The 24,764-nt window shown below is 41.2% G+C and overlaps 2 protein-coding genes across 7 annotated transcripts in view; one reads left to right on the plus strand and one right to left on the minus strand.

Moving 5' to 3' along the window:
- ano8b (anoctamin 8b) overlaps positions 1 to 20,306 on the plus strand; it is a 42,025-nt gene extending 21,719 nt beyond the window's left edge. For 3 of the 6 annotated variants that reach the window (XM_067596522.1, XM_067596523.1, XM_067596525.1), the window contains exons 4-20: positions 6,534 to 6,672; positions 6,771 to 6,867; positions 7,114 to 7,230; positions 7,418 to 7,545; positions 7,907 to 8,068; positions 8,151 to 8,303; positions 8,591 to 8,717; positions 8,976 to 9,031; positions 9,169 to 9,243; positions 9,446 to 9,580; positions 12,073 to 12,320; positions 12,600 to 12,759; positions 12,931 to 13,344; positions 14,044 to 14,235; positions 14,567 to 14,698; positions 15,605 to 15,715; positions 16,207 to 20,306. In XM_067596522.1, coding sequence (XP_067452623.1) covers positions 6,534 to 6,672; positions 6,771 to 6,867; positions 7,114 to 7,230; positions 7,418 to 7,545; positions 7,907 to 8,068; positions 8,151 to 8,303; positions 8,591 to 8,717; positions 8,976 to 9,031; positions 9,169 to 9,243; positions 9,446 to 9,580; positions 12,073 to 12,320; positions 12,600 to 12,759; positions 12,931 to 13,344; positions 14,044 to 14,235; positions 14,567 to 14,698; positions 15,605 to 15,715; positions 16,207 to 16,944 — 3,184 coding nt within the window. In that variant the 3' untranslated portion in view covers positions 16,945 to 20,306. The remainder of the gene's footprint in view (positions 1 to 6,533; positions 6,673 to 6,770; positions 6,868 to 7,113; positions 7,231 to 7,417; positions 7,546 to 7,906; positions 8,069 to 8,150; positions 8,304 to 8,590; positions 8,718 to 8,975; positions 9,032 to 9,168; positions 9,244 to 9,445; positions 9,581 to 12,072; positions 12,321 to 12,599; positions 12,760 to 12,930; positions 13,345 to 14,043; positions 14,236 to 14,566; positions 14,699 to 15,604; positions 15,716 to 16,206) is intronic. The other 3 variants (XM_067596526.1, XM_067596527.1, XM_067596524.1) reach the window with 3 other exon arrangements.
- Positions 20,307 to 20,425: 119 nt separating this feature from the next.
- dda1 (DET1 and DDB1 associated 1) lies at positions 20,426 to 24,687 on the minus strand. Its single transcript, XM_067596528.1, has 5 exons — positions 24,365 to 24,687; positions 23,260 to 23,340; positions 23,020 to 23,071; positions 22,714 to 22,775; positions 20,426 to 22,530 (listed from the first exon to the last, which is right to left on the minus strand). Exons 1-5 carry the CDS (start codon positions 24,371 to 24,373, stop codon positions 22,426 to 22,428), a joined length of 309 nt encoding a protein of 102 aa, XP_067452629.1. The 5' UTR covers positions 24,374 to 24,687; the 3' UTR covers positions 20,426 to 22,425.
- Between the last annotated feature and the right edge of the window lie 77 nt (positions 24,688 to 24,764).

The raw sequence follows: 24,764 nt of genomic DNA on the forward strand, positions 1-24,764 counted from the left end.
ATAAGGTCATCAAAAGTCAGCTGAGGGTCAAACCTAACACCCAGATTAGTGACTAAGGAGGAAAGGGGATGTCCTGGCCGTCAAAGGTGAGATAAGCTATGGGGGATGACTGAATCTGTTGTGGAGTGCCAATAAGAAGAGCTTCAGTTTTGCCGCTGTTTAACTGGAGGAAATTTGTGCTCATCCAGGCCTTAATCTCCTTAAGACATGTGCTGAGGTGTTATGTAGCTGCAGAAGGGCTTTTGGCAGTTTTGATGTACAGCTGGATATCATCAGCATAGCAATGAAAAGACATCCCATGTCTGCTGATGATACGTCCAAGGGGGAAAATCTAAAGGGTAAACAGGATGGGGCTCAGAACCGATCCTTGTGGAACACCACAGGTGACAGGTAGCAATCTAGACCCGCATCCTCCCAGTGAGACATACTCACCATTTAAGTGCAGAGTCTGACAGTCCAATGGTGGTGTGGAGGCAGTCTAAGAGGATAGTATGATCCACAGTGTCAAATGCAGCACTCAGGTCAAGGAGAATCAGGATAGAAGGGGACCCTGCATCAGCTGCCATCAGCAGGTCATTCACAACCCTGAGCAGAGCTGTTTCAGTGCTGTGTGCTGAATGATAACCTGACTGAAATTTTTCAAATAGGTTGTTGTGTTTAAGGTGGTCCTGAAGTTCAGAAGCAACCACCTTCTCCAACACCTTGGACAGATTGGAGAGGTTAGAGATAGGTCTGTAGCTGGCAAGATCTTCTGGGTCCAGGGTGGGCTTCTTGAGGAGGGGGTGGATGATGGCAGAGCTAGGGGAATGGGGTCCAGGGAACAAGTACAGGGTTTCATCTTCCTGAGGATTTCCTCAATGTGGCTCGGCCTGACGCCAGTAAAATGGAGTAGGGACAGTGAGCTCCCAGAGAGAGTGTCAATGACAGGAGGAGGCAGAGAGGAAGAGCTGGACGTTAGAGAGCGGATGTTGTTGACCTTGGCCCTGAAAAAGTCAATGAAGCTCTTACATCACTCTTCTGTAGTCTCAACTAGGGAAGATGATTTTAGCTCCAGGAGGTGATTTATGGTAGAAAAAAGAGAAGCACCTTGGTAGCCTAATGGTTACTGCACATGCCACATAACTGCAACATCCCTGGTTTGATTCCAGCCAGGGACCTTTGTTGCATGTCATATCCATCTCTCTCCCCTTGTTTCCTGTCCACCACTGCACTATCCATTAAACACCCCCCCCCATTAAAAAAAAAAAAAAAAAAAAAAAGTCAAAGAAACAAACAAAAAACAGGTAAAGACGTATGCCACGGAACCACAACGTCCACGGTTTGATTCTGGCAGTGGACCTTTGTTACATATCACCCCTATCTCTCTCTCTCTCCCTTTTGTTTCCTGTCAACTTTCTCTACTGTCGGTATAATAAAGGCACAAAAATGCCCTAAAAAATATATTTAAAAGTAAAGATGCTTAGGGTTGCCAGGATTGTTATTCATTACGTTGGAGTAGAACTGTGACCAAGCATCTTTAAGGGACTTTGAGTAAGTCCTTTGATGTTCACGGAAGGCCAGTTTACAAACAGTGAGCCCAGAGCTTCTGAAGTGTTGTTCCAGGACACGTCCAGCTGTTCTTATTTTTCACAAGTCATGAGTGAACCAGGGAGCAGTGCATGAAAAATTGACCTCACGTGTCTTGACAGGGGCATGAAGATCAAAGACACTGCTCAGAGATGTATTGTAGAGTTCCACTAGTTCATCCACTGATGCAGAAGCAGGGCAGGTGATGTGCAAAAAGCATTTGACAGTTAGGTTTAGTAGGGGATGACAGGAATGTCAAATCCATTGAGGTCGGACACAGATCAGACCAGATCATAGATCTGTTGGTTATTGATGGGGGCGGAGTCAGTGATGACCAGGTCAAGCGTGTGCCCTCTGGTGTGAGTAGAAACATAAACATGCTGCTTTAGGCCGAGACACTCAATCAGACTCAGGAACTCCACTGCAAAATGACAGGAGGGGTTGTCAACATGTATATTCATATCACCAACAATGACAGTGTTGGTTGACATGGCACAGAGTGAGGTGAGGAGGTCGTCTATCTCAGGGAGGAAAGATAAGTTTGGTTTGGGGGGGGCGGTAGATGATAAGCACCGTCATGGAGTATGGAGGTTTACATTTTAGAGCAAGGTATTCAATAGAAGAAAGATCAGGCATTGGAAGGGGATACAGTTTCAGTTCAGCCTGGTGTATGACTGCTAAACTACCACCACGGCCAGAGTTGTGGGCTTTTTCCATGTAACTATAGCCAGGAAGACAGGCCTCATTAGGCACAAAGTAGTCCCCTGGTTTATGCCAGGTTTCAGTTAGGCACATGAAATCAAGCCCCTTGTCCAAGATGTGATTGTGTACGAAGAGGGATTTATTGGTGAGAGATTGTGTATTAAATAGTTCCATGGTTGCAGGAGACAGAGCTGAAGATGGAAGTCTCTGCAAATTCTGCAGGACACTATGATCCACTTTATATTTTGCATCTCACCTGGTATAGGGTGGTCTCATGATGTTTCCAATACTGACACCCAAGTTTGTTTTGCTTCTGTATTCCACATTGAAACCACGGTGCAAGCCTCTATGGATGTAACAAGTTCTGTTTCTTAAAGTCCCAAATTCTTGGCAGCGGGGTTAAAAACCCCTTGTCGGGTGTAATTAGGAAGCCGCGTAAACTCTGTAGCTGTGTGGGGGTGTAGGACATCATAATTAAAGCACTTGTGTCATTTGGGCAGAGAGACAGTGTTGTTACAGCCACAGTCACAGAGTGTAGATAATTACAGCAAACATGAGGGGAGCTCCAACTAAAGAGAAACCCCAGTCACTAGAGTCTGTCAGTGACAGTGCAGCTCTGGGTGCTGAGAGAGAGTGCAGGGGAGCCAGAACAGACTTTGTGGCACACCTGAACTGGCAGGCTGGAGGAAGAGTCAGCTGCTGTCCTCCAGAGAAAACAGATCTCAGTAAAGAAGGTGGGAAGCACTTTATGTTGAATAAGCCAAAATCCGTGAATCCCAGTAAAGAAGATAGGCAGTACTCTACTTAAGTTAATCTAAAGTCCACCAGTTCGATAGAACATATTCCAACTCAGGGAGTGATTGAAACACACAGACATAAAAACATAAAAAGCTCAAGCAAAATGCAGGAAGGCCACGTTAATCACACGAGCAGTGAAGTTCACTTTCAATTGTCTGTTTAGCAAAGAGTAGCCAGTATGTGCCAGGATTCCCTCGTAATGCAGAGTAGCCTCTCTCTCACAGCAGCACAAGCACCAAAAAAATACTCCATACTGCATTTCACCTCTTGACAAATGTTGAGTCCTCTCTGCTGACTGTGCATTAAACAACGGGCCTCTTGAAAAATCCTGAGAGTCCAAACCTTTTACACATAAATGGAATGGGAATAGACAGATGGCCAGAAGGAAAGAAGAAAGAGATGTGAGTGATAGAGAGACGGAGAGATAATAGAAGGAGAAAAGAAAGAGGGAGGCAGAAAGACAAAGATAAGGAAATGGAAGGAGTGAAGCAGGGTAATGTGGTGGGAGGATGCAGAGAGAGCTTTCTGAAAGTGTGCCAGTGGGTTTTAGATAAAATGCTCAAGGAAAATGATTGCTGTGTGACACGAAGCGCACTCTCCTCTCTCTACACGCACTCACCTGCTGTTAGATAGGTTGACCTACATTTTATGTGATAGAAAAGATAACCCAGAAAGTATTCCGTCCTCTCAAATTCACCTTGAATTTCCTTTAAGTACTAAACCAGGGAGAATTTTTCTCTGTCTTTCTGTTGTGTAGCTAAGTAAGCAGGTGTGTTATTTACTAAATGTATCCTTGTTTTATATCATCCTATCAACTGAAATGACATTGTTCTTTTTCGTATGTGTTTAGTTTTAAAGAGAATTGTAGTCCATGTAGAAATTCTGAGAGTATGAGATGCACCAGCTGTTTGTAAGTTCAAACTTAGCTTAGTTATAACATAAGTGGAAATCTAAGTGGAAATTTATAGTCCTTATCACTAAATTACAACCAATTACACCACACAAACTAGCTGGTTTTTAAGTAGAATTTAGTTGTTACTAAATATTTACACCATTTGACTGCCAGGTGGAACTGTAGCAAAAGTTAGATGAATCAACAAATTGAACTAATGTTAGCTTGCCAATATTAGACCCGTACAGATCGAAGACTAAAAGAGGTAAATAAGAAATATGGTTGACATATCTGACCTGACACTTAAAATTTCACAGGAAAAAAACTTAAAGCCAGTAACTTTAGACCAAATGACCAAATAACAACGGTTAGCTTAGCATTTTTGGATATTTCCCTCTAACTGTAAATTGCATGAATACTACTAATTCTAAACACACATATTTCTCCAGGTATGCAGATAAAAATAAAACAAAATCATACCTACAGTACCAGTCAGACTGGCAGTTAAATTTATTTTGTCTTTTGGCCCCTAAAATTGTTATCTTTGGAAGTTATGTCACACTCACTTCCTGTTTACATTTACGTTGGTTGTCTCGTATTAGACAGTGCTACAGATGTTTCCTAGCAACCAATTTACACATTACTAAGTTTTTACTAGCTAAGACCTTTTTTAAGTTTTAATGCTGCAACCTGATTAAATAAATTCCTAGTTTGAAACGGGCTAGTATTAATTAAGAACTTTATGCACAAACTTGGTGGTAGATTTACAAACAGCTGGTGCAACCCGATCCAGGACAGCTTGTGTTCAGTGTTGTTCTGTGTGTTATTATCAGTTAGGCTCCATTTATTGCTTTGAAAACAACTTTAGCAGAAAGCACAATTTTAACAATTAACATACTCGGTGTGACACCAGTGTCCTCCTCCTCTTACCTGACCCACCGTCCATTACTCATTCCTCAACTCTGACCAGGCACTTTACAACATTCCACCCTGTTCTGCTGAGTTTCTATATTACGTCCAATAGATATTTGCTAAATTAGCATAAACCTTGCGTGCAGTGCTGGTACTCTCCCTCAGCAGTATTCTGCTCTCTTACAAGGTTAGCTTTGTCCACACATTGCCTTTGACTGTGTCTCCAAAAGAAGACTCCTTGAATTTTTGGAGAGCGTAAAAGGCGATAGAGTTTTTGATTAAATAAGAGAGGGGGAATCTCATTAAGATTCCTGGCAGCAGTGAACCTTTTGAAGGGCCTTGCAGTTATTGGCTTAGATTACCAAACAGTTGGTTTAAATAGATATAGCCTTGTTTTTTTCTCTGACAAGGACCTTTATTGTGATGGTGCTGCGCAGTAAGCAGTATTCAGCAGTGATACAGAAGCTTACACCTCACATTTCTGCTGTAATCCATCATGGCGTTGATTGTACTTCACTGTACTGCTCCTCCATGTGCCTGGAGCTGCATGATGGATGGATTTTAGAGGCCCACCTGGGTTGTTCCCCTGTATGTATGTGTATGTGTGTGTGTGTGTGTGTGTGTGTGTGTGTGTGTATGCTATATATACATGTACATGTGAAAGAGAGAGGTGAGCTTTCAGCCAGTAGGGAACAGAGGGCGTGGTGCTGCATTATTACTGCGATTTCAGCACAAAGCCGCTGGGAAGGACAGAAGGAGAGGAGAAAAGGATGATGGGATAAAGGAGGAGGGGGGAGAGAAAACAAGAGGAGAGGACTCTGAGAGATAAAAGGATGAAGAGTGAATGGGGAGGGAAGAGAGAGGGGAGGGGAGAGGACTGGCTGAAGAAAGGAGAAGGAGGAGGAGGAGGAGGAGGAGGGAGGAAGAGAGGAGACGTGGAGGAGGGGGTTGATGGGAAATGAGATGATGAGGCAGAGTGATGAGGTTAAGGTATTAGAGGAGAGTTGAGATGACTTTAACACTACAAAGGACAATACATCTCTGCTCATTTTGTTGGTTGCTGTTGGTTTTCTTATTCCTGTGAAAAACTGACCAAATACAATGAAACATTTCTTACACAGCTAAATAGAGTAAATAGCAAATAGAGCCCATCAACACAATTCCCTAGAGCACAAGGTAACATATTCAAACTTCCTTTTCTGTCCAATAAACAGTGCAAAACCAAAAGAAATTCAATTTATGATAATAAAAAAACAGAGAAAAGCAGCAAATCCTTCTACTTTAGAGGCTAGAACCAGCAAATATTTGGCATTTTTGCTTCATAAAGTACTTTAACAATCAATCAATTTTCTGTCGAATAACTAATTGTTTAATTGTTTTACAACATCAACATAACACACAACACAACAACTCTCAGTTTCAAGAACAATGAGCAATGTTTTTTAAGACTGACCATTTTGCCGCAATGCTCAACAACCATACAAAGGAAAACAGTAGACCAGTGTGCATTGCATCTATAAGGCATGGTCTGATTAACAGGAATGCTTAATTGGAAAAACAACACTCTGCTACTGTGCTGTTATTACTGTGCTCTGCAGCATCACAGACTGAAGTCAAATAGAGGGTAGATTTTGTGTTCATTGTGTGTATGTTTGTCCTGCAGTTTGTTGCGAGGTGCAGAAGAGATGGGACTGAGGAAAGCGGTGAAGCCCGAGTTTGGAGGAGGAACACGGAGCTTCTCCTGTGAGGAGGACTACATCTACGAGAACATTGAGAGTGAGCTGTGCTTCTTTACCTCACAGGTCAGTTTTGGTACACACACACACACACACATATGCAAACATGTAAACATGCTAAAAATGCATTACAGGAATTTACACTCACCTTTTCTTTACTGCAGGAGAGGCAGAGCATCATTAAATACTGGCTGGACAATCTACGTGCCAAACATGGGGAGGTGCTTCATAATATCAACTTCCTGGAGGGCCAGCCAATCAGTAAGCTGCAACTTTTATCAGTACGCTGTTGCTAGATGCTTAGGTTTTTGTCTTAATTGCACAGCTTCCTTGGCAGGCTTTAGAAATAATCTGGTCTGGTCTTAAATCATGAGAAGCCGAATGTGATAAATCTGATATTTTACTGCACTCAGTAGATTTATTTTATATCTGCTCTTCTTCTATCTATGTTTCTCTCTTTGATCAAATTAATTTTACAGTAACTTACACTAATTACTCTCTCTGCAGTCCCAGAGTTGAGTGCAAGAGGTGTGATCCAGCAGGTGTTTCCTCTCCATGAGCAGAGGATCCTGAGTCAGCTGATGAAGTCTTGGGTCCAGGCTGTTTGTGAGAAACAACCCTTAGGTCAGTAGAAGATAACACTCACACAGTTAAACTCTAACATTCATATAATAGAACAATGAAGTACTTATGACACAGTTTGAATCACATACTTAACATCTTTTTTTTAAACTTTTTTTTTACCTTCAATGTTTTGTGATGTCTGTCTCAAAATATATTTTTCTTAATATTGTTTTTATGGTGTTTACAGATGATATCTGTGACTACTTTGGTGTGAAGATTGCCATGTATTTTGCCTGGCTGGGTTTCTACACCACTTCAATGTTATATCCTGCTGTGATTGGTTTTGTGTTGTGGATGCTCACCGAGTCAGATCAGGTGAGGAGAGCTGCCATAGCCTAAAACAACTTCAACCAGAAGTGATCTACTGTAGGCAAAACAAACAACTTAAACATTCCAGAGATTTTAATGACTAATGTTAAAAAAGTGTATCAAATCTATAACATACAATTTCCCCTCCACATTGACACAATATCACATTAGATTCTGTATCAGTAGTTCCAACTTCATTTTTTTATCTGTATGTTTTGAAACTTTGAATTGCTTGTATAATTTAACATGAGGTTAATAAAGGCCCACCTTCAGGCCGGTGCTTTTTAAGGGGTCGTAAATCAATAAATTATGAAATTCGTCATTAATATACACTACAGTTTAAAGTATCTGCATGTATGTGTTTCAGACAAGCCGTGATATCTGCTGCGTGGTGTTTGCACTGTTCAATGTGGTGTGGGCCACTCTGTTTCTGGAACGGTGGAAGAGGAGGGGGGCTGAGCTAGCGTACAAGTGGGGAACACTGGACACGCCTGCTGAATCCCTGGAGGAACCACGTCCTCAGTTCCGGGTGAGAAACACTAAAGCTCTGACTCCTTCATCTTCCTCTTCTCTCCTCTTTCAGGCCCTTTCATGCTTTTTTTTCTCGGCAGGGAGTCAAGCGCTGCAGTCCTATAACAGGATGTGAGGAGTTCTACTATCCTCCATGGCGGAGACGTGTGTTCAGGTGGCTGGTCAGCCTGCCCATCTGTATCCTCTGTCTCTGTTTTGTCTTCCTGGTCATGCTCATCTGCTTCGAGCTGCAGGTCAGTCAGCTGTCAGCATCTGTTTTTATGTCACCTACTTGTATGAATAGAGTAGAAATAGATGGTGAAAATCTTCGAAAAAGGACAGATGCAATGATACAGAAACTTCTTTGATGGCTGTGTATAGAACCATAGACTAGACAGACTATGAGTGGAACTTATGAATAAAGCAGAATAATAAAGAAAAAAGGAAAGACATCTTCCTAAAAATGTTTGTCCAAGGACACAACTGTTGATGTTGTTTCTTGGAGATGACAAATAAAAAATCTGCGATTGTATCTCTGCAGGAGTTTGTGATGGGGATCAAGGAAATGCCTCGGCTAGCTCGCTTCATCCCCAAAATCATGCTAGCTATCACTGTGACTGCATGTGACGAGGTGTACAGGAAAATTGCCTGCTGGCTCAATGACATGGGTAAGAGTGTAGTTCCCCAGACTGATCCAAATCTACATTTACATTTAGAGCAAGACATCATATACTGCAAACATTCACACTGGTGAATGAAATAAATATTAAGACCGATTATAAAAGATTGCTTTCATCAGAAAATATTAAATGGTCTTAATGGATATTTGATAATCTCTTGTAAACTCTATTTACAGTTTTCAGTGTATTGCATTGCTAAAGAGTGCTTCATTACACTAAATGATGATTTATATTTTGTTTCCACAGAAAACTATAGACTCCAGAGTGCCTATGAGAAAAATCTCATCATCAAAATGGTTCTTGTGAGTGACTTTTCATTTCATAACATCTAACCTACCCATCTGATTTACAGTCATATTTTTTAAACTAATTTTCAAATTCATGTTCACACATTTCTTTCTCTCTTGACATGATGTCTTTTAATTCTTTTCTCTTGCAGTTTCAGTTTGTAAATTCTTATCTCAGCCTTTTTTACATTGGATTCTACCTCAAAGACATGGAGCGGCTGAAAGAGGTAAGAAACAATCACAATCTCAGTTTGGATGTTTCTCCGTCACGCATTAGCTTCAGCAATCCTTCTGTCTACCTTTGTGTGTCGTTATAATCCCCCATTCTTAAACGCTTTGCTCTCTCTGCTTAAATGCTTTTATTTCCATAACCGTCCATCAACATATCCGCCATTCCACCCCATCCATCCATTTGTCCATCCGTGGAAGATGCTGCTGGTGTTGTCTCTGTTAAGGAGCCTACAGAGGCAGGTTCGGGTCAATGTGCTGCCTTCCCTCTTCATCAAGATCCAGATGCTTGTGGTCTCTGTTCCCTGGTTCTTCAGGGCTTTACTCAGGTCCAAAGTATGACCCCTGCACATACTCTATCTGAGTGGGAGGTCAGAGGTCAATTTATGACCACCTCCATCATCCCTTGTGTGGCATGTCATGTCAACCACGCTTAACTACCAACCTGCTTTGTAAAAAAATACAATGGTTTGTCTTTGATTGTCTCTGTATCGTGAAAACTTTTAACTCCAAATTTGGTCATTTTCATGGTTTTGTTTTGATTTAAAATATTACACCGCTCTCTACAACATTGAGGTTCAAAAGCCAAAATATCATTTCACAATGTCACCATGTGAAATATGATGACGTTTTTCTTATAATGTCAGTTACATTTTTCCATGTTTTCAGTTTTATACTCTTTAACCTGTGGCTACATGTTAGATATACAGTAAAACACAGAACACCGTACTCTGAGCAACAAGGATCATGTGATTACCAATTCACGATTACCTGGTTGGTTAATAGCAACAAAGTTTAGTAGCAAATCAACTACAAAGGGCAAGTGTCTGTGTGAAAAGGATATTTCTCCAGCTTGTTCCAGCTGGTTTAACATTGAATATGAAGGGGAAAAAATAGCTGTCTTTCAGCTTTTAGAGGGATCTGATCATGTGACTGGTTATTTTCTAATTTTTCAGTATTTGTAATTTCCATATTTCATATACTGGGGGGTGTACATAATCACCATCCTACATGGCGATTATGCACCTGGGACTCAATGTGGAGTTTTTTATTACGTTTCCTTCTGTGCAGTTTTTGTCGATACAACACTCATCACTCATACATCACTTTCTCACTTTGTCTGTCAGTTTCTGTTACACTCTCAGCCTGGTGTGCCACCTCATTGAGCATATTATAATCTGTTATGTCACCTGCCTTCGTAGTTCTCTCATGTCTGGGTCCCAACAAATAAAGCCCAGCTTCTACACTTATTTGTCAGAGAATATTTTACTTTTTTGTCAAGTCAGTCAGTCCACTTATGACTGGATTACTGTACAACGAAACAGTAAAATAACCTTATAAGCAGCCATGACTTCTTACGTTTATTTTGATACTTTAGTAAAACGAATAGAAAAAAAGTGGAAAAAGCTGGCTAAAACATTGTAAAAACACTGGTTTGGTCCTTTAATCATCTGAAATGAAAACCATCTGGTGTTGTCAGCCTGATTCTGCCAGTGTCTGACACTGACACATCCAGTAGGTAGCAGTGAGAGAACAGTATCTGCTTTTCTCCATTTAAGATGTCTGCCATCACTGACTGAAAATAACATTTTGTTTATGTCCTTATCAGGAACTCATTGTGGATTTATGTTGTGCTCTAGCAAGGAACTGCAGTATATTTTGCATCAGCGTTATTTGACTTGGAAACAATTTATTTTTAAATTACGATAGTGAGCTTTGTGATGCTCCAATCCTTGAAAATGTATATCCTCTGGGTTTTTATTAAAGGGCTGAAGAAATTGTCCCTGCCCGGCTTTGAGTATTAAAGAACAATTCTAGTTTATTACAGCTTGGGTGCTATACTGTATATACGGTATATAGTTTGGGTCATCATCTCTGTTTGTTATGATTGTAAAGACTGCGAGGGGAGAGAAACATGAGCAGTCAGATCATGACACAGTTCAGCCAGATGATCTAAGACACAGTTTTTGGAGGTGGAACCGAAAGTGATCCCACCTGAAAATGTTGGTAATTATCCCTCACTGCACAAAAAAGTGACTATAGCAAGTAGGGTAAGTTAAAGTTGAAACAAGAAGTTGGTTGTAAACAACTGATTTTACAGTTTGCTTTTGTTTTTCTTCCAAATACACTAAACATACCACCATGAGGGTTTGTTTAAAACCTGTATGATGTCCTGCTAGTATTGCTTGATCTGTCAGACTTGTTCCCAGATCTTAGCAACTTGATGATTATTACCAATAGCAATGAAGTGTAAAACTACAAAATTTATCAAAAAAAACCCCCCAAAACTGGCATCATTCTTTAAGTTAAGTGTGTTTGTACTTCCTGTTATATGTGATTTGCGTTTGCTCTGTAAGGTATGAGTGTTATTGGAAGAGCTTGAGTGTTCATATTCATCTGTCATTGGCCTCTATGCATCATAGGTCATTGAAAAGTGGTTTCAATGGTCATAAAGGGCAGATGTTCAGTGAATCACATGGGGCAGAAAACTGCGTCTGCACCTCTTGACACACTCAAATCAGTGATGTCATAGTTTAAAGTTTAAACTTGTACTTAACAGTTCAGCAAAAGATTTCTGACCCTTGTGATTTGCTTGTGGATAAAGTGTTTGCATACCAGCCATTATCGTGTTCTCTTCTTTGTCCTGATGCTCCTCTTGCTCTCCCACCTGTCTTTAGCCCATTGCATTTTAAGCTGTTTGCATTTTTCCAAGATAGTGTTAATTTTCAATGCTCTGATTAGTTTGATAGTATATTCTGTTCACTCAGTGTGGCAGAATCACAACAATCCCTTCATTCGTTGTTACTGTTTCTCTCTGTCCGTCTCAGATGCTGGCCACTCTGCTCATCATACGTCAGTTCCTTCAAAATGTGAAGGAGGTGCTGCAGCCTTACCTGTATGAGCGCCACAAGCTGGGCGAACTTACACTGCGAGCTGTGTGGGATCTGCTGCTCTCAGTGCTGCTGAAATACGCCCGGCTGGCAGCTGGAAAAGCCCAGGCCTCTCCCTCCGACCAGGCCATGCCAGGACCTGGCCTGAGGGGCACCAGGCCTGGGGTGGGGCAGCCAGACAGAAGGTCACACTCATTACTTACCCAATAAATTAATCCGTAAAAATAATGCAGTAAAGATACACTGAAGTTAAATACAAAAAAAAAAACTCATCAGTCACTATAAACAGACCAGTATGGGTTTAAATAGATATCCTCTTTATCTGCTTGTGTCATTGTCTGTGCACTGCATGCAGTTATGATTCACACCAGTCGGACACTGAGTAAATAGACCATTTGAACATCACCGTGAGCGGTTAACACACGTTTTATCTGAAGTCTGTCTCTCTCTTCTACACCTGTTAGGGAAAAGAAGTGTTTGAACGGGGGATGCGGGGTGCCTGATGAAGAGGAGAGAGGTGAGAGGGACGAGGCTGACAGCGGGAGGTTCAGTGAAGGAGAGACGGAGGAGGAAAGTCTGATCGACTGCGGTTTGAAACTGAGGAAAGTCAGCTTTATAGAGAAGGTACAAAGCTGTGTAATAACATAATGAATTTATGTGATGTTAATATGGTTCATATGCTTATATTTTAGTACTTGTTGAAAGAAATGTGTTATACAAATATAGTACCAACAATCAGTAGTTTTAATAGTAGTAATAGTGTTTTTCATTGTTGCTAATCATGTTGTTGTGAAGGTGGACAGAAGGCCAGCCTGCAGTGTGCCACCCATGGACAACAGTTTCCTGGAGGAGGGAAGCCCTACTATGGTGGAAAAAGGAATGGACCCCGCTTCTGTGTTTGAAATGTGTGACGACGACGATGATAACGGCATCCATGATGTGAAAGAGTCAGGTGGGGCAGGGACAGGTGCAGCTGAGGGAATTAATGCTGCTGCTGCTGCTGCTGGTGCTACTGCTGCTGCCGCCAGTGGTGCCCAGCTGCCTTCTGGGCCTGAGAGCAGCACATCATTGCGACACAGAAGAAGAGGCAGGAGTGTAGAGAGGGTTGAACCTAAAACGAAAAGGGATTCATGGATTGACCCCCCCGAGGAAAGAGAGAACACCACGCTCACTCAGGCTGAGATAGAGAGCTGCATGCAGACTTATGAGGTAAGAAGGACTGATATACCAAAACAAAAAACTCTGCATTTGATTTTAAAAGATTTCCTTTAAAAATATTTCAAAGGTCAGTTCACTAAAAGTACAAAAGAAATACATTTTCTCACTTAACTCTACTGGTAGTGTGTGGTCTTGCCACATGCACAGTTTTGGTCTTATTCGCCCAGGTTTAGAAATATCCATCTCTCAGATTTTGCCTTGCCCCTAATAAAAAGAGGCTAGCTTGAATTTAATTTTTGATGCTCACACCATTTAAAAATGAAACAGCAACATATCTGTTCAGAAACTATTTCCAGGGTTGGAAAATCTTTGTTTTCATTGGATCTATTTTCTGTCAAAGAAGTCCTGGTAATCTCTTATGAAAACTGCTGACAAGGTGTATAATAAAATAAAAATCTGATAGGTAGGTAGCCCTAGGAGTAAGAGAGAAAATATGTTTTCTTGTAATTTGGGTGAACCACCTTTTTAAGGTTTTTGTTGAAACTAAGAGATCCTGAGGAGTCCCTTTATACAGTCTGCTACATAATCTATCACCCTTTACACTTTGAAACAGAGCAGTGATAATTGACTATCAAAGCTAAACAACTTTTTTTGGTATTTTGAGCCACAGAAATGCAGTCTTGTCTTCTAGCTGCAAGGTACTGTTACTCACGGTAGATCTGGTGTAACGATCCACTTCGCTTCTCTCAGGACACCTTCCAGGACTACCAAGAGATGTTTGTCCAATTTGGCTACGTGGTGCTCTTCTCCTCAGCCTTCCCCCTGGCTGCCATGTGCGCTCTCATCAACAACATTATTGAGATCCGCAGTGATGCCTTTAAGCTTTGCACTGGTCTGCAGAGGCCCTTTGGACTCAGAGTGGAGAGCATCGGCCAGTGGCAGGTCAGAAATATACACTTTGCACATTAAGAAGTGCTCATGAGGCTTTTTCTGACTGAGTCCTAAATTGATTGAATTGATTGTCACCTGAAGACGGAGACAGTTAAAAACATTATGCTGACTAGATGCAGAAACACTGGCTTTGAAGGTTGAGTACAATGGATGATTAAGTAAAAAGTAGACCTATTTAATAATGGCTTTAAATTTATAAATTCAGATGAAGTAACTGAACAGAATTGAACTGAAATAACAGAAATTATTCTCTTCTTCTATGTTATGTGTATAGTACCGCAAGTGTCAGGAGAATCTAAATTTTTTTTTTTCTCCTGCACAGACTGCGATGGAAGCCATGGGTCTGATTGCCATCATAGTGAACTGTTACCTGATTGGTCAGTGTGGTCAGCTGCAGCGTCTCTTCCCGTGGCTCAGCCCTGAGATGGCCATCATCTCAATCGTCATCCTCGAGGTACCACCGCTTGTTCCTGCTAGCCAATCTGAAGTGCTTAGAGCAGTGCTTTTGCAAACTTTTTCTCTGGGCACCAGTGTTTTCAACATCACCTTTTCTTATGACCCAGCACAAATTGTATGCTAATCAGAAAATGTGCCAGGTATTTTGGCTGCAAACAGGTTTACTATTGTATATAAACAGTATTTTCTGCCTGCAGAGAATTAGCAGAGATGTATGGCAGAACATACTTAAATCTCTTCAGCAAATGTTACACTTATTTTATATCAACATGGAATCATCAAGTGACCCAGGAAATTTGTGGGAGGTGTGCTGGTCAGGCACTGCAATTGTATATACATAACACAATGCAAAACAGTAATATGAACTGTGTTATGTGCTTGTTGCAAATGCTGTGTGTGCTGATGCCCGATATGCACATACAGTCTCTGTTCTACACTAGTTGGATCAGTCAGTGCTGCAAAAAAACAACAACAATCTCTTATATTACCCAAGTGAATGACAGAAGTGCAACATGAATGCTGTTGAAGCTGATCAAAAATAGTTCATGTGAAATGAGTTCCAATTTACCAGTCTTTTGTATAAACCTATAGAGTTAAAAGCTCTCTTCATGTTTCTCCAACTACTTGTAATATATTTAGATTCTGGCTCTGTCAGCTCTGCACTCTGTGGCTGCCTATATTCGGAAAAAGGTAAACAGCCTGCAGCTCTGTCTTGGCCTGATAAAGAAGTCAGGCCTATCAGAGGGAGAATATCAAGGCACAAATGTTGTTGTCCCAGAATTAGTTCAAGTTACATACTCGTAAGTATATTCTGATGCATTGTCTTCTATATCTGATTTGCCTTGTATTTTCATATAACTATTTTTTGTTTTGTCCCTCTTTCTACCTGCCTGTCTGTCTGCAGCACTTTGCCATCCTCCTGAAGTATATCATCCATGTGGCCATTCCCGACATTCCTACATGGGTCCGAGAGGAGATGGCTAAACTGGATTATCAGCGCAGGGAGGCCTTTAAGGTAAGTTATGAGACAGCGTAAGATGTGGAAAATTTTATTTGTCATGGAAAAGTTGCAAGAGAGGGATGAAGTTGTATCAGGCAGTTTGAGCAAGCCGACACATCTGTGTTTTTCCCTCACCAATCCAACCTTTATTATTATTTGCGTACTGTATTGCGCTGTCATTTCTGTACTGTAATATAATAAAAATCGATAGCAGTAGCTGTCAGAGGAGCCAGACTTGCTGCTGCTAACAGAATGTACTGCAGCACTGCAGCATTCCTTTGTAGACAAATTGTTTATTTTAAACTTTTGGTCAAATTTTAGCAACAACACTTTGTATTGTAAGTTCAATCAGCTGCACTGTAAGAAAAGACATGTGCTGGCCTCTTCTGTACTAGGAGGATTCTTAGTAAGGGATTTGTTCGATGGGTAGCACTGCAGTATTGTAATGGTTAGCTGGGTTAGTGCTGATTCTAGTAAATACACTGGATGTTTCCTTTCCTCTGCAGAAGCATGAGCGGCAGGCGCAGCAGCATTACCAGCAGCTGCAGAGGAGGAAGAGGGAGGAGGAGGAGAGGCAGAGGCAGGCGGAGCATATGGCCCGTAGAGAAAGGGAGCGGGACGACAGCAAGGGCGACTCCTCTGGGGATCACCACCATGACAAAAGTCACGGCAGCAAATCACGCCCCGGTGGTGGTGGAGGAGGGGGCGGCGGGTCAGACAAGCCCAAGAGGCCCAGCTCTCTGCTGGCCAATAATAATGTGATGAAGCTGAAACAGATCATCCCACTGCAGAGTAAGTTCTCCTCGGGTGGTGCCCGCTCCCCTCAGTCACCCACAGGCAGTGAGCCAAAGCTGCCTGGGTTCCTGAGCTTCAAATTCCTCAAGTCACCTGAGAATAAGAAGGAATGTGCTGCGGCTTCTTCGGCTGCCACCACAGCCACAAACGCCACAGCGACAGCATCATCATCATCCTCATCATCAGGTAGCAGCTCTCAGGAGCGTTCTCAGTCACCCAGCAAAGCCTTCAACCCTGGGAAACTGTTTAATTTTGGGAAATCTGAGGGGGGGACATGTGTGAATGGGGCTCCGCTGCCCAGATCTGGGGAAGGATCATCACAGACGTCAGATAGACAAGTTTCCAGGTCTGACTTGAATGGCGTACCAGATGAGATCCCCTCTCCTGGAGGGGAAGGGTCAGAAAATGGACATTCATCAGACTTGGACCCAGTTGGTCCGAAAGTCTAGTAGCTCCAGATTGAACAAACTTGTCTTTGGTTACATCTCAACTAAAGATGTGTTTACTGTGAGGAAAGGCCTAACCTTCCTTCTGTGCTGTCACAGGCCATGTGTCGAAGTACTTGAAGCAGAGAAAGGAAAAGTTGAAACTGATAAGAGGTGACTGTTGATTTGGTTTGCCTTTTTTGCTGAGAGACAAAAAAAACAGGCTTCTTAAGAAAGACGAAACCCTCCTATCATGACAGAAAATACACACACACATGCACTCCCTTACACACACAAACATACAAATCCTTCCTTGTCTGCAATACATAAAGAAATGCATGAGCTGCGTTTCTAATGTTTTTAAGCCTTTAAAGCAAAGAGCTGTGTTTCTTGAGTTCTTCTAGTCAGAAATTGTAAGCATCTCGGTGGCCTCCCACTAGGACGTAACAGCCTGTTGTGGAGGAAAAAGATTTTTAAAAAAAAAAAGGTATACAGTGGTATGAAAGGATCACCGATTGTACATCGAATAACTACTGAGAGTGTTTTTAGCCATCACAACACAAGTGATTATTAGATAACTGTCTCATTTTTAACTGTGAAGAATTCTTGGGCCCTTCACTTTTATATTGAAGTGGAAAAATGGAAAAGCAATATCAATCAGTGTTTTAATTATAAGTAGTACTGCAATTCTTATCAATCATCACACAAAACCTCCCTTAAAAAGCATCCTGGATATATCACCAGCTTTATTTTCAAAGCTGAGGTGATGTCTGAGCTTTGTACACTTCTTCCCATCCTGTGGCAGTATCAGATCTGTTTGAAAAGAAAGTAAAGAGCTTAGTAAGTCAAGCTGTCACATACCGATATGTTTCCCAAGAGAAAAAGCAAAAAAAAAAATAAAAATAAATGCAGAAGTAGATGTAGGTGATTTTGAGAAAAAGGAGCATGGAAGCCTGTTGCTTGCTGTTCCCCGTCCGAGCTTGTAGACCGCCTTGTAAACACAGATGGTGCGCCATTCCATGAGCGCAGAGTTAAAGAAGATACATTTGCACTAAACCCTTACGCCCTGCATAGAAACATATCTCTCTCTCTGCAGGAGAGAGGGCCGACACCAGCCTGCCTCATAACATTATGCAAAAGCTGGATCGTTCTGTTTTCCTCCTTTCACACACAGTACATGCTATCTACTCACCGGTCCCTGCTCCCAGCAACCGAGGGATTTTTCCTAAATATTCAGATTAGGCATTTTTCTGTTTTTTTTTTACAATAGTTGCTCTTATTTCTGTTGAGCTCCATATCTTTTTATACGCACTATTTGCTGCATTGCTTTATTGCAGTGCTGATGATGGGAATTTCCTTTTTCAACCAAAGCGGTATTTTTCGGATTATACTGTTAACCCAAGACATATGTGCTGTATGTTCTGTTGATCATGTACACCATGGATCTACTGTAAATTGTTAAGAGTAATCAAGCCCATCATCTACCATTAACCAGTATTTCACTACTGCAGGGTGTCCAGAAGGTGGTGCCAGAGTTTATCTGCATAGCAAACAGTGTTGTTGAGCCACTTATTTTGATGTACCATCGACTATTTACCCATGCCATCAGTGTGTGATACAGCAAGGGGAGCAGGCTGCAGTTTTAGAGCGCTTTGAAAGACAAATGTATTAGATGGCCATTAGAAAAGGTACACATAGAGACCACCGTAGTTTGAGAGACGAAAACATTAACTATGCATTTCAATACCACCACCTCTGGCAAGGATTTTGGCAATAACACTGAGTTGCAGGAGACTTATCTGTAATACTATACGTCTAAACTAACCCCTTCACCCGCGACACCCATCCTTCCTGCATTATCCCTAGCCAGACTCTATGCACCATGTCCTTGCTACAAAACCTTTTCTTTGTGTCCGCTCAATATTCACCGTCAATGTCAGTGAATGCAGCACTCTATGAGCTCCTTCCTGTCTCATGTTTAATGCAAGGAACGCCCCCCTCAACTCACAATTAAAATAATACCAATAATCTCATTCATCCTCTGCTTTACGTTCACTGAATCTGTCTCACCCCGGGGTGGTGATGACATTGACCTTCAAGTTTCTGCATTTTGCTGCTGCTTTCATGATATCTGTAACAACTTAACAATAAGTCTAGTGCACCTTTTCAATCACATGCATAAAGAAAAGACAAGATAGGCAAAAATGTGAGATTCTCTTAACGACATTAAATGCAATAAGGACATAGACAGGACATTAATTTGTGTAGTCACGGTATCATTTTACTGTCAATCTGTGTTCTTTTTTTATATTTGGAAGTCATTGTTTATTATAAATGTAAAATGAGAAGTGCAAGGCTGAGAGAAATGCAATATGATCAGTGTCTTTTGTATCTTTCTCACAGGCTGGTCATTGCTAAAAGGACACATGATAGAGATCAGGATGGCACCGTGTAGCTGAGCTTAGTCTCATCAAAACCTTTTTTTTTTTCTTGCAGCATTTGGATTTCAGGGATGAATGACTTCATGATGCAATAGACTCCATATATCATTTGAAAGTTTGTGTTGAAAGGAGAAACCGGCGACAAAGCAGAGGCGAATTAAGTGAGAAGAGAGAAGATAAGGGAATGTGCTGACATTGGTAGTGAAACTAAGCTTAGGCCTCTATATAGTTCCTCCTTATTCAGGGAAAACATACAACTTCATAGAATGGAAATAGAAAGCATTAACCAACTTATTGCTTCTTTCATCCTTGCACTTTTGGCAGCAGCAACATATTGTCATCTTCTGAATAATGTTATTATGGAGGTCTTTAAATAAGCTTTGGTTGAAGTAAATCTAGATATTGGACAGTTTTGGATACAGTAGAAAACTTCATCAAGAGGCATCCCAAGCCAGAGACAGTACCATCACGGTTTTCTCGGGCCCAGCACAGGCGTCCGTTGCAGAAGTACAGCAGCTCAGACAACTGAGACGCCTCATCAGACGTCTCAAATTCACTATCAAAGCAACAGCGGTTCTTTAAAAGGTTTTTGGCTTATTTAGACTTTACAAACACCATGAAACACTATGTGAAATCAGTGGGATAGGACTGAATGACTTTAGCAAATGTTCTATCTTCTTCTGGATTTTAAGAGTGGATATGAAGAGGTGAGATTCTCACCACAGCTACATTAAATCCTGACCCTAACCTCAGAGTTTAAGATTAGACATCTTCATGGAAGCCTCACTTACTGAACATCATATGCTCTTCCAATGTACCACTGTACAAAAAAAAAAGATCTTTTAAAGAAAAATACTGGGAAATGGGACTATTTATTTCTTTTAATTTATTTTGTCATATTTTTGTAAGACCTGAAAAATAGTTAATAAAACTATTTCAAATGCATTTCATGTGTCATGACCAATTTGTTCCCTGCAAAATCATCACTGTGCAAGTTTTTTTCTCACTTAGTTCAAGGATTTTAGAAATATAATGATCAATTTAAAGTACCACATGACAAATACCCAGTTTCAGTCCAGTTTTATTTCAGTAAAGCTAAAAACATATCTGATCTAACACACATGAGATGGGGCAAGGCCTGGGGTGTTGTAGAACAGTCTGAGCAGAAGCATAATGTGTTTTTTTTTTTTCACTTCAAAAACAGACAGGATATTTACACTGTAGGTAGGAGGATGACTGACCACACTGTCAACCCACATTGCAGCGTAGACTTACAGAACAACAGGATGCTTTGATGTGACTCTGCTGGGCAGTGATAAGAACATCTTTTCTTTAAATAAAAAAAAAGCTTTATTCAGTGTTGCTCAGTATGTGACACCAATACAAACTGAATCTCAGGAACAAGGCAGGATGGCGACTGCACTTTGCTGTGCATGCTTATTGTGCACTCTATGGCTGAAATTATAATACCCCTTTCAGCCCCAGTGTTCCTCTGCGCCAGCTCTCAAGACGAAAACCACCCAGGGCTGTCACAAGTACAGGACGAACAGTACAGCTATCCCGGACCTGAGCTGGGAGAGGAAAAGGGTCCAAACCATGATGACAGGTTGTAAGGCCTCTAAGGCTAATACCTTCCACAGTCACACAAGATAATGCCACAACCCCAAACCCCTTAAGTTTTATTACTGGTCCAGGAATATAATGCCCAGCTGTGAAAACATCAACATGCAAGGCAAGATAAAATCCACTGGGCACCGGGGCTCGTCTTTACCTTCACATGGGTCGTTTCCTATTGTATCCGTGGGCATGTATTATTTTACAAAAAGGCAGACACAAAGATACTTCATTGGATAAACTAATTCTGGTACTGGCAATTATTTACACATAATGTATTGTTTTTCCCTTTTCCAGACATTACTTTACATATTTTTCCTCACTATCTGTGCTGTTACCAAGTTGTGCAAAATAGTCCGACATTAGGAATTACAACTCCATATTAAGCTCAACATCTTTTTTCCTTTTACACTCATTGATGACAGAACAGCTAAAACTCAGAGCCAATCATATTCATACTAGCCTCAGTTAGCCAGAAGGTGGTGCTAGATGCAAAAATATTTCTTAGAAACACCAAGACAACACTTAATCCTACAAGCACAAGTTCCCGGATAGAATGGAGTTATGCATATTCACCATAAACATACACGTCTAAGGGGAAATCTGGAAGAGTTGCTTCTACTTTGTGCTGTTCTTCACAGTGCATTCTTGGTTCTGTTGATTCAAACAGTGTGGAGAAATAATGCAATTGCCCCCATGTGGTTGCAGAGTAGGCAGTGAAACTGAGAGGGTGGGCACTGTGGCTGGCAGGAAGCGCATTGCCATACATAAACAATAATAGTTATAATAAAATTAAAACAGTAACAAATGTTATCTTTGCACAAATCAGGACAGACTCTCCAGGTGACAGAAGGCTACACAAGTCATGTACCAGTATGAGACTGTTTTTAGGGTAAAGTCTGACTTTATCTGTCAAGTCCATCACTGATCTTAAATCTACTCTGCCACTTTTTCCAACTATTCATTCACCTCACACATACATTACAACACACAATACACACTCACAGCTCTGCATGCATACAAACATATACACATACACTAATCCACACAGGAAATAGTCAATACAAATTAAAGAAACATCAGTATGAAGTCCTGTCCTCAAGGCCAAAGTGTCACTGACTAACAGTGAGTTTGGGAGATAACTAGGGAAAAGATATTGCTGTAAAATTTTCCTAGAACCAACTACATCATTTATAACCATTCATCATTATATTTTTCCATGCACACTTATCTGTAGGTCATAAATGGCAGCTTTGTTATCGGAAATTTCCCCAATTCTCTGTGGGTGACTCTTAATTTCATGCCAGGAAAGGCATCCTGCCACAGTATAGAATGGCCAGAAGTGTTTGCTCAGGTGGGATTATTCTTTCTGTTCTTTGTTTGTATTGACTATGCCCTGTATACACACACACATACACACACACTCACACTCACACACTCACATACACACTTATGAGTCCTCATTCATCTCTTGGCTATCTGTCCTGGCGATCTTCCTTGGGGGCGCTGGGCTGTCGCCCTCACCTTGTTCCTGTTCCCTTTTCTTTGCTGCATTCTGTTTGACACAAAGGATTATATAGCAGTCAGTAAAATCACACAATTAAACTTTAATAGTAATCCAGCTATCAACGATTAATCATTGTATTATGAGGCTCACAATTAACTGAGACTTAATTAAGACTGGTGACAAGTAAAGCCAGATTTTAAAAATTAACTCAGAAGAACTGAACACGCTCACCTTTTTGTCCCACTGCTGATGGAGGTAACGCAGGAGAATGTTGGTTTTCTCTGTTACAATAACTGCAGAGAAAACACAACCAGCACATTACAGAGACATTACATTTAAAGCTGACCAGCTCAGAGCACAGTCTCCAAAAAACAATGCCAGTTTAGCCTGGGTTAATATGCATTTATTGAAGACACGTCAGTGATAAACTACAACAAAGGCTTCTGTTGGTACAGCCTTAAAGTACATGTATGGTTTTAAGTGACTATTCTCCCACTGTTTTGACCTTGAGCCTTTTGCTGTGAGTCTGGTACTTACTCTGTTCAGAAGGGTATTCACGTGTTGGAAGGTAAACCGAAGGCCTTCGATTCTGTGAAACAAGACAGTAAGAGGTTACAAATTACAGTTGTGCATGCGACTTTTTGCATTTTTAATGTATAAATGATTTAAAGAACCATCACAGCATCTATGTGATTTGTCTTGATGTATGTGCAAACATATTAGACTATTGGGATTAATGACAGTGTAAGGAAATAAATATCACCATAGTCTACTTACAGATGCTTTACAAACAGAGTCTGCATGAAACCTGCTGAAGTTGCTCTTATTGTAGACAGGAAGTCCTTTCAAGAAATCAGCCTGTGGGAAGAGTGAGGTGATCAGTTAACCCTGCAGGTCTGGTTTGCTGAAATATTCCCTTTCATCTATGACTTAACTCTAAAATTAATCTCATGTCTCCTGCCTATCTCTCTTCCATAGTGATTCTACTTTTTGCATGCATACCCATTTCAGTTGTTATTCACCTGTGGCAATTTAAGTAAAAGTACAAATACAGCAAAGTAAAAATACTCCATTCTGAGTTAAAGTCCATAAATATTAGCAGTTACTGTTGTAGCTGCTGGAGGTGGAGGTAGTTTGAACTACTTTATGTACAGTTAGCTACACGATTACACACGGCTTTTTGTAAAATGTCAAAAGCCAAAAAGGTTGGAAACCACTAGTTTCATCTTTATCAATGTGTTGTATTTTAAAAGCTTCTTATATCATCCATTGTGAAAAATCTTCATGTGAAAAGTACATAAAGCTGTAAAATAAAAGTGGTGGACTAGAAAGTGCAATATTTCCCTCTGAAATGTGTTGGAGTGGAAGTATAAAGTAGCATCAGATGGAAATACTCTAGTACAAGTCCCACAAAATAGTACTTAGTTACTTTCCACCACTGGCCACAACAAATTAACATCAATTGACGTCAGTGTAGGCATCCTGAGTTCTGTAATGCATATATTAGATTAGATAGGGAGGCGGAGAACACGGTGACTGTGGATACAGAATACAGACAGCTGTGCTGGGCGTTCCCTCATACCCGGTGCACGCTAACGGGCCTGCAGCCGGCCCCGTAACGTCCCCAATAACCTCCCAACTGCAGGCGATGACATGAGGTTGAATGTAACGTTACAAGCAAGTGGTGTCAAATTAGCGAGTCGGAGCTGAGCAGCTCTGAGCACAAAACGAAGCCGGTTCGGCCTTTAGTGAATGAATAACCACCAGGAGAAGCAGGTGTGGCGAGCAGCTACCAGTCAGCTAACTAACATATGCCCTCTAATATCGCTACCGCAGCTTGAGCTGACTTTAGTAGCTCTGTACTGGTATGTGAAGCATGTACCTTCTCCATGGTAATGGTTGAAATCTCCAACGTCGAGTCGCCGACTTGTGACTTGGCGTCTGTTGTCGAGTGCGTTACGGTTAGCCGCGCTAGCTTACTGAACAGTTAGCCGACACAGCTGTCCTATCGGGTCTTCTTGCCAAAAGAAAACAACGACCTTCACATACAAATTATTGTTTCCATTCTAGATCCCGGTGCCCATGGAAAAAAATATATCAACTCAAGAAAAAATAGCCCATGAGTTGGCAAAGCTAGTTACACAGGACTTCCTCAGCTAGCATGATGGCTGTGTGGTAGCGATGCTTCCTTGGCCACGCCCCCGAAAAGCGCCCATTGGCTTGATTTTGCCCCCACGTGTTAGCCCCTCGACCAAACAGCCAATCATTAAGCAGAACAAAGT

Source organism: Thunnus thynnus, chromosome 8 (genome assembly GCF_963924715.1).
Source record: "Thunnus thynnus chromosome 8, fThuThy2.1, whole genome shotgun sequence".
Lineage (NCBI taxonomy): Eukaryota > Metazoa > Chordata > Actinopteri > Scombriformes > Scombridae > Thunnus > Thunnus thynnus.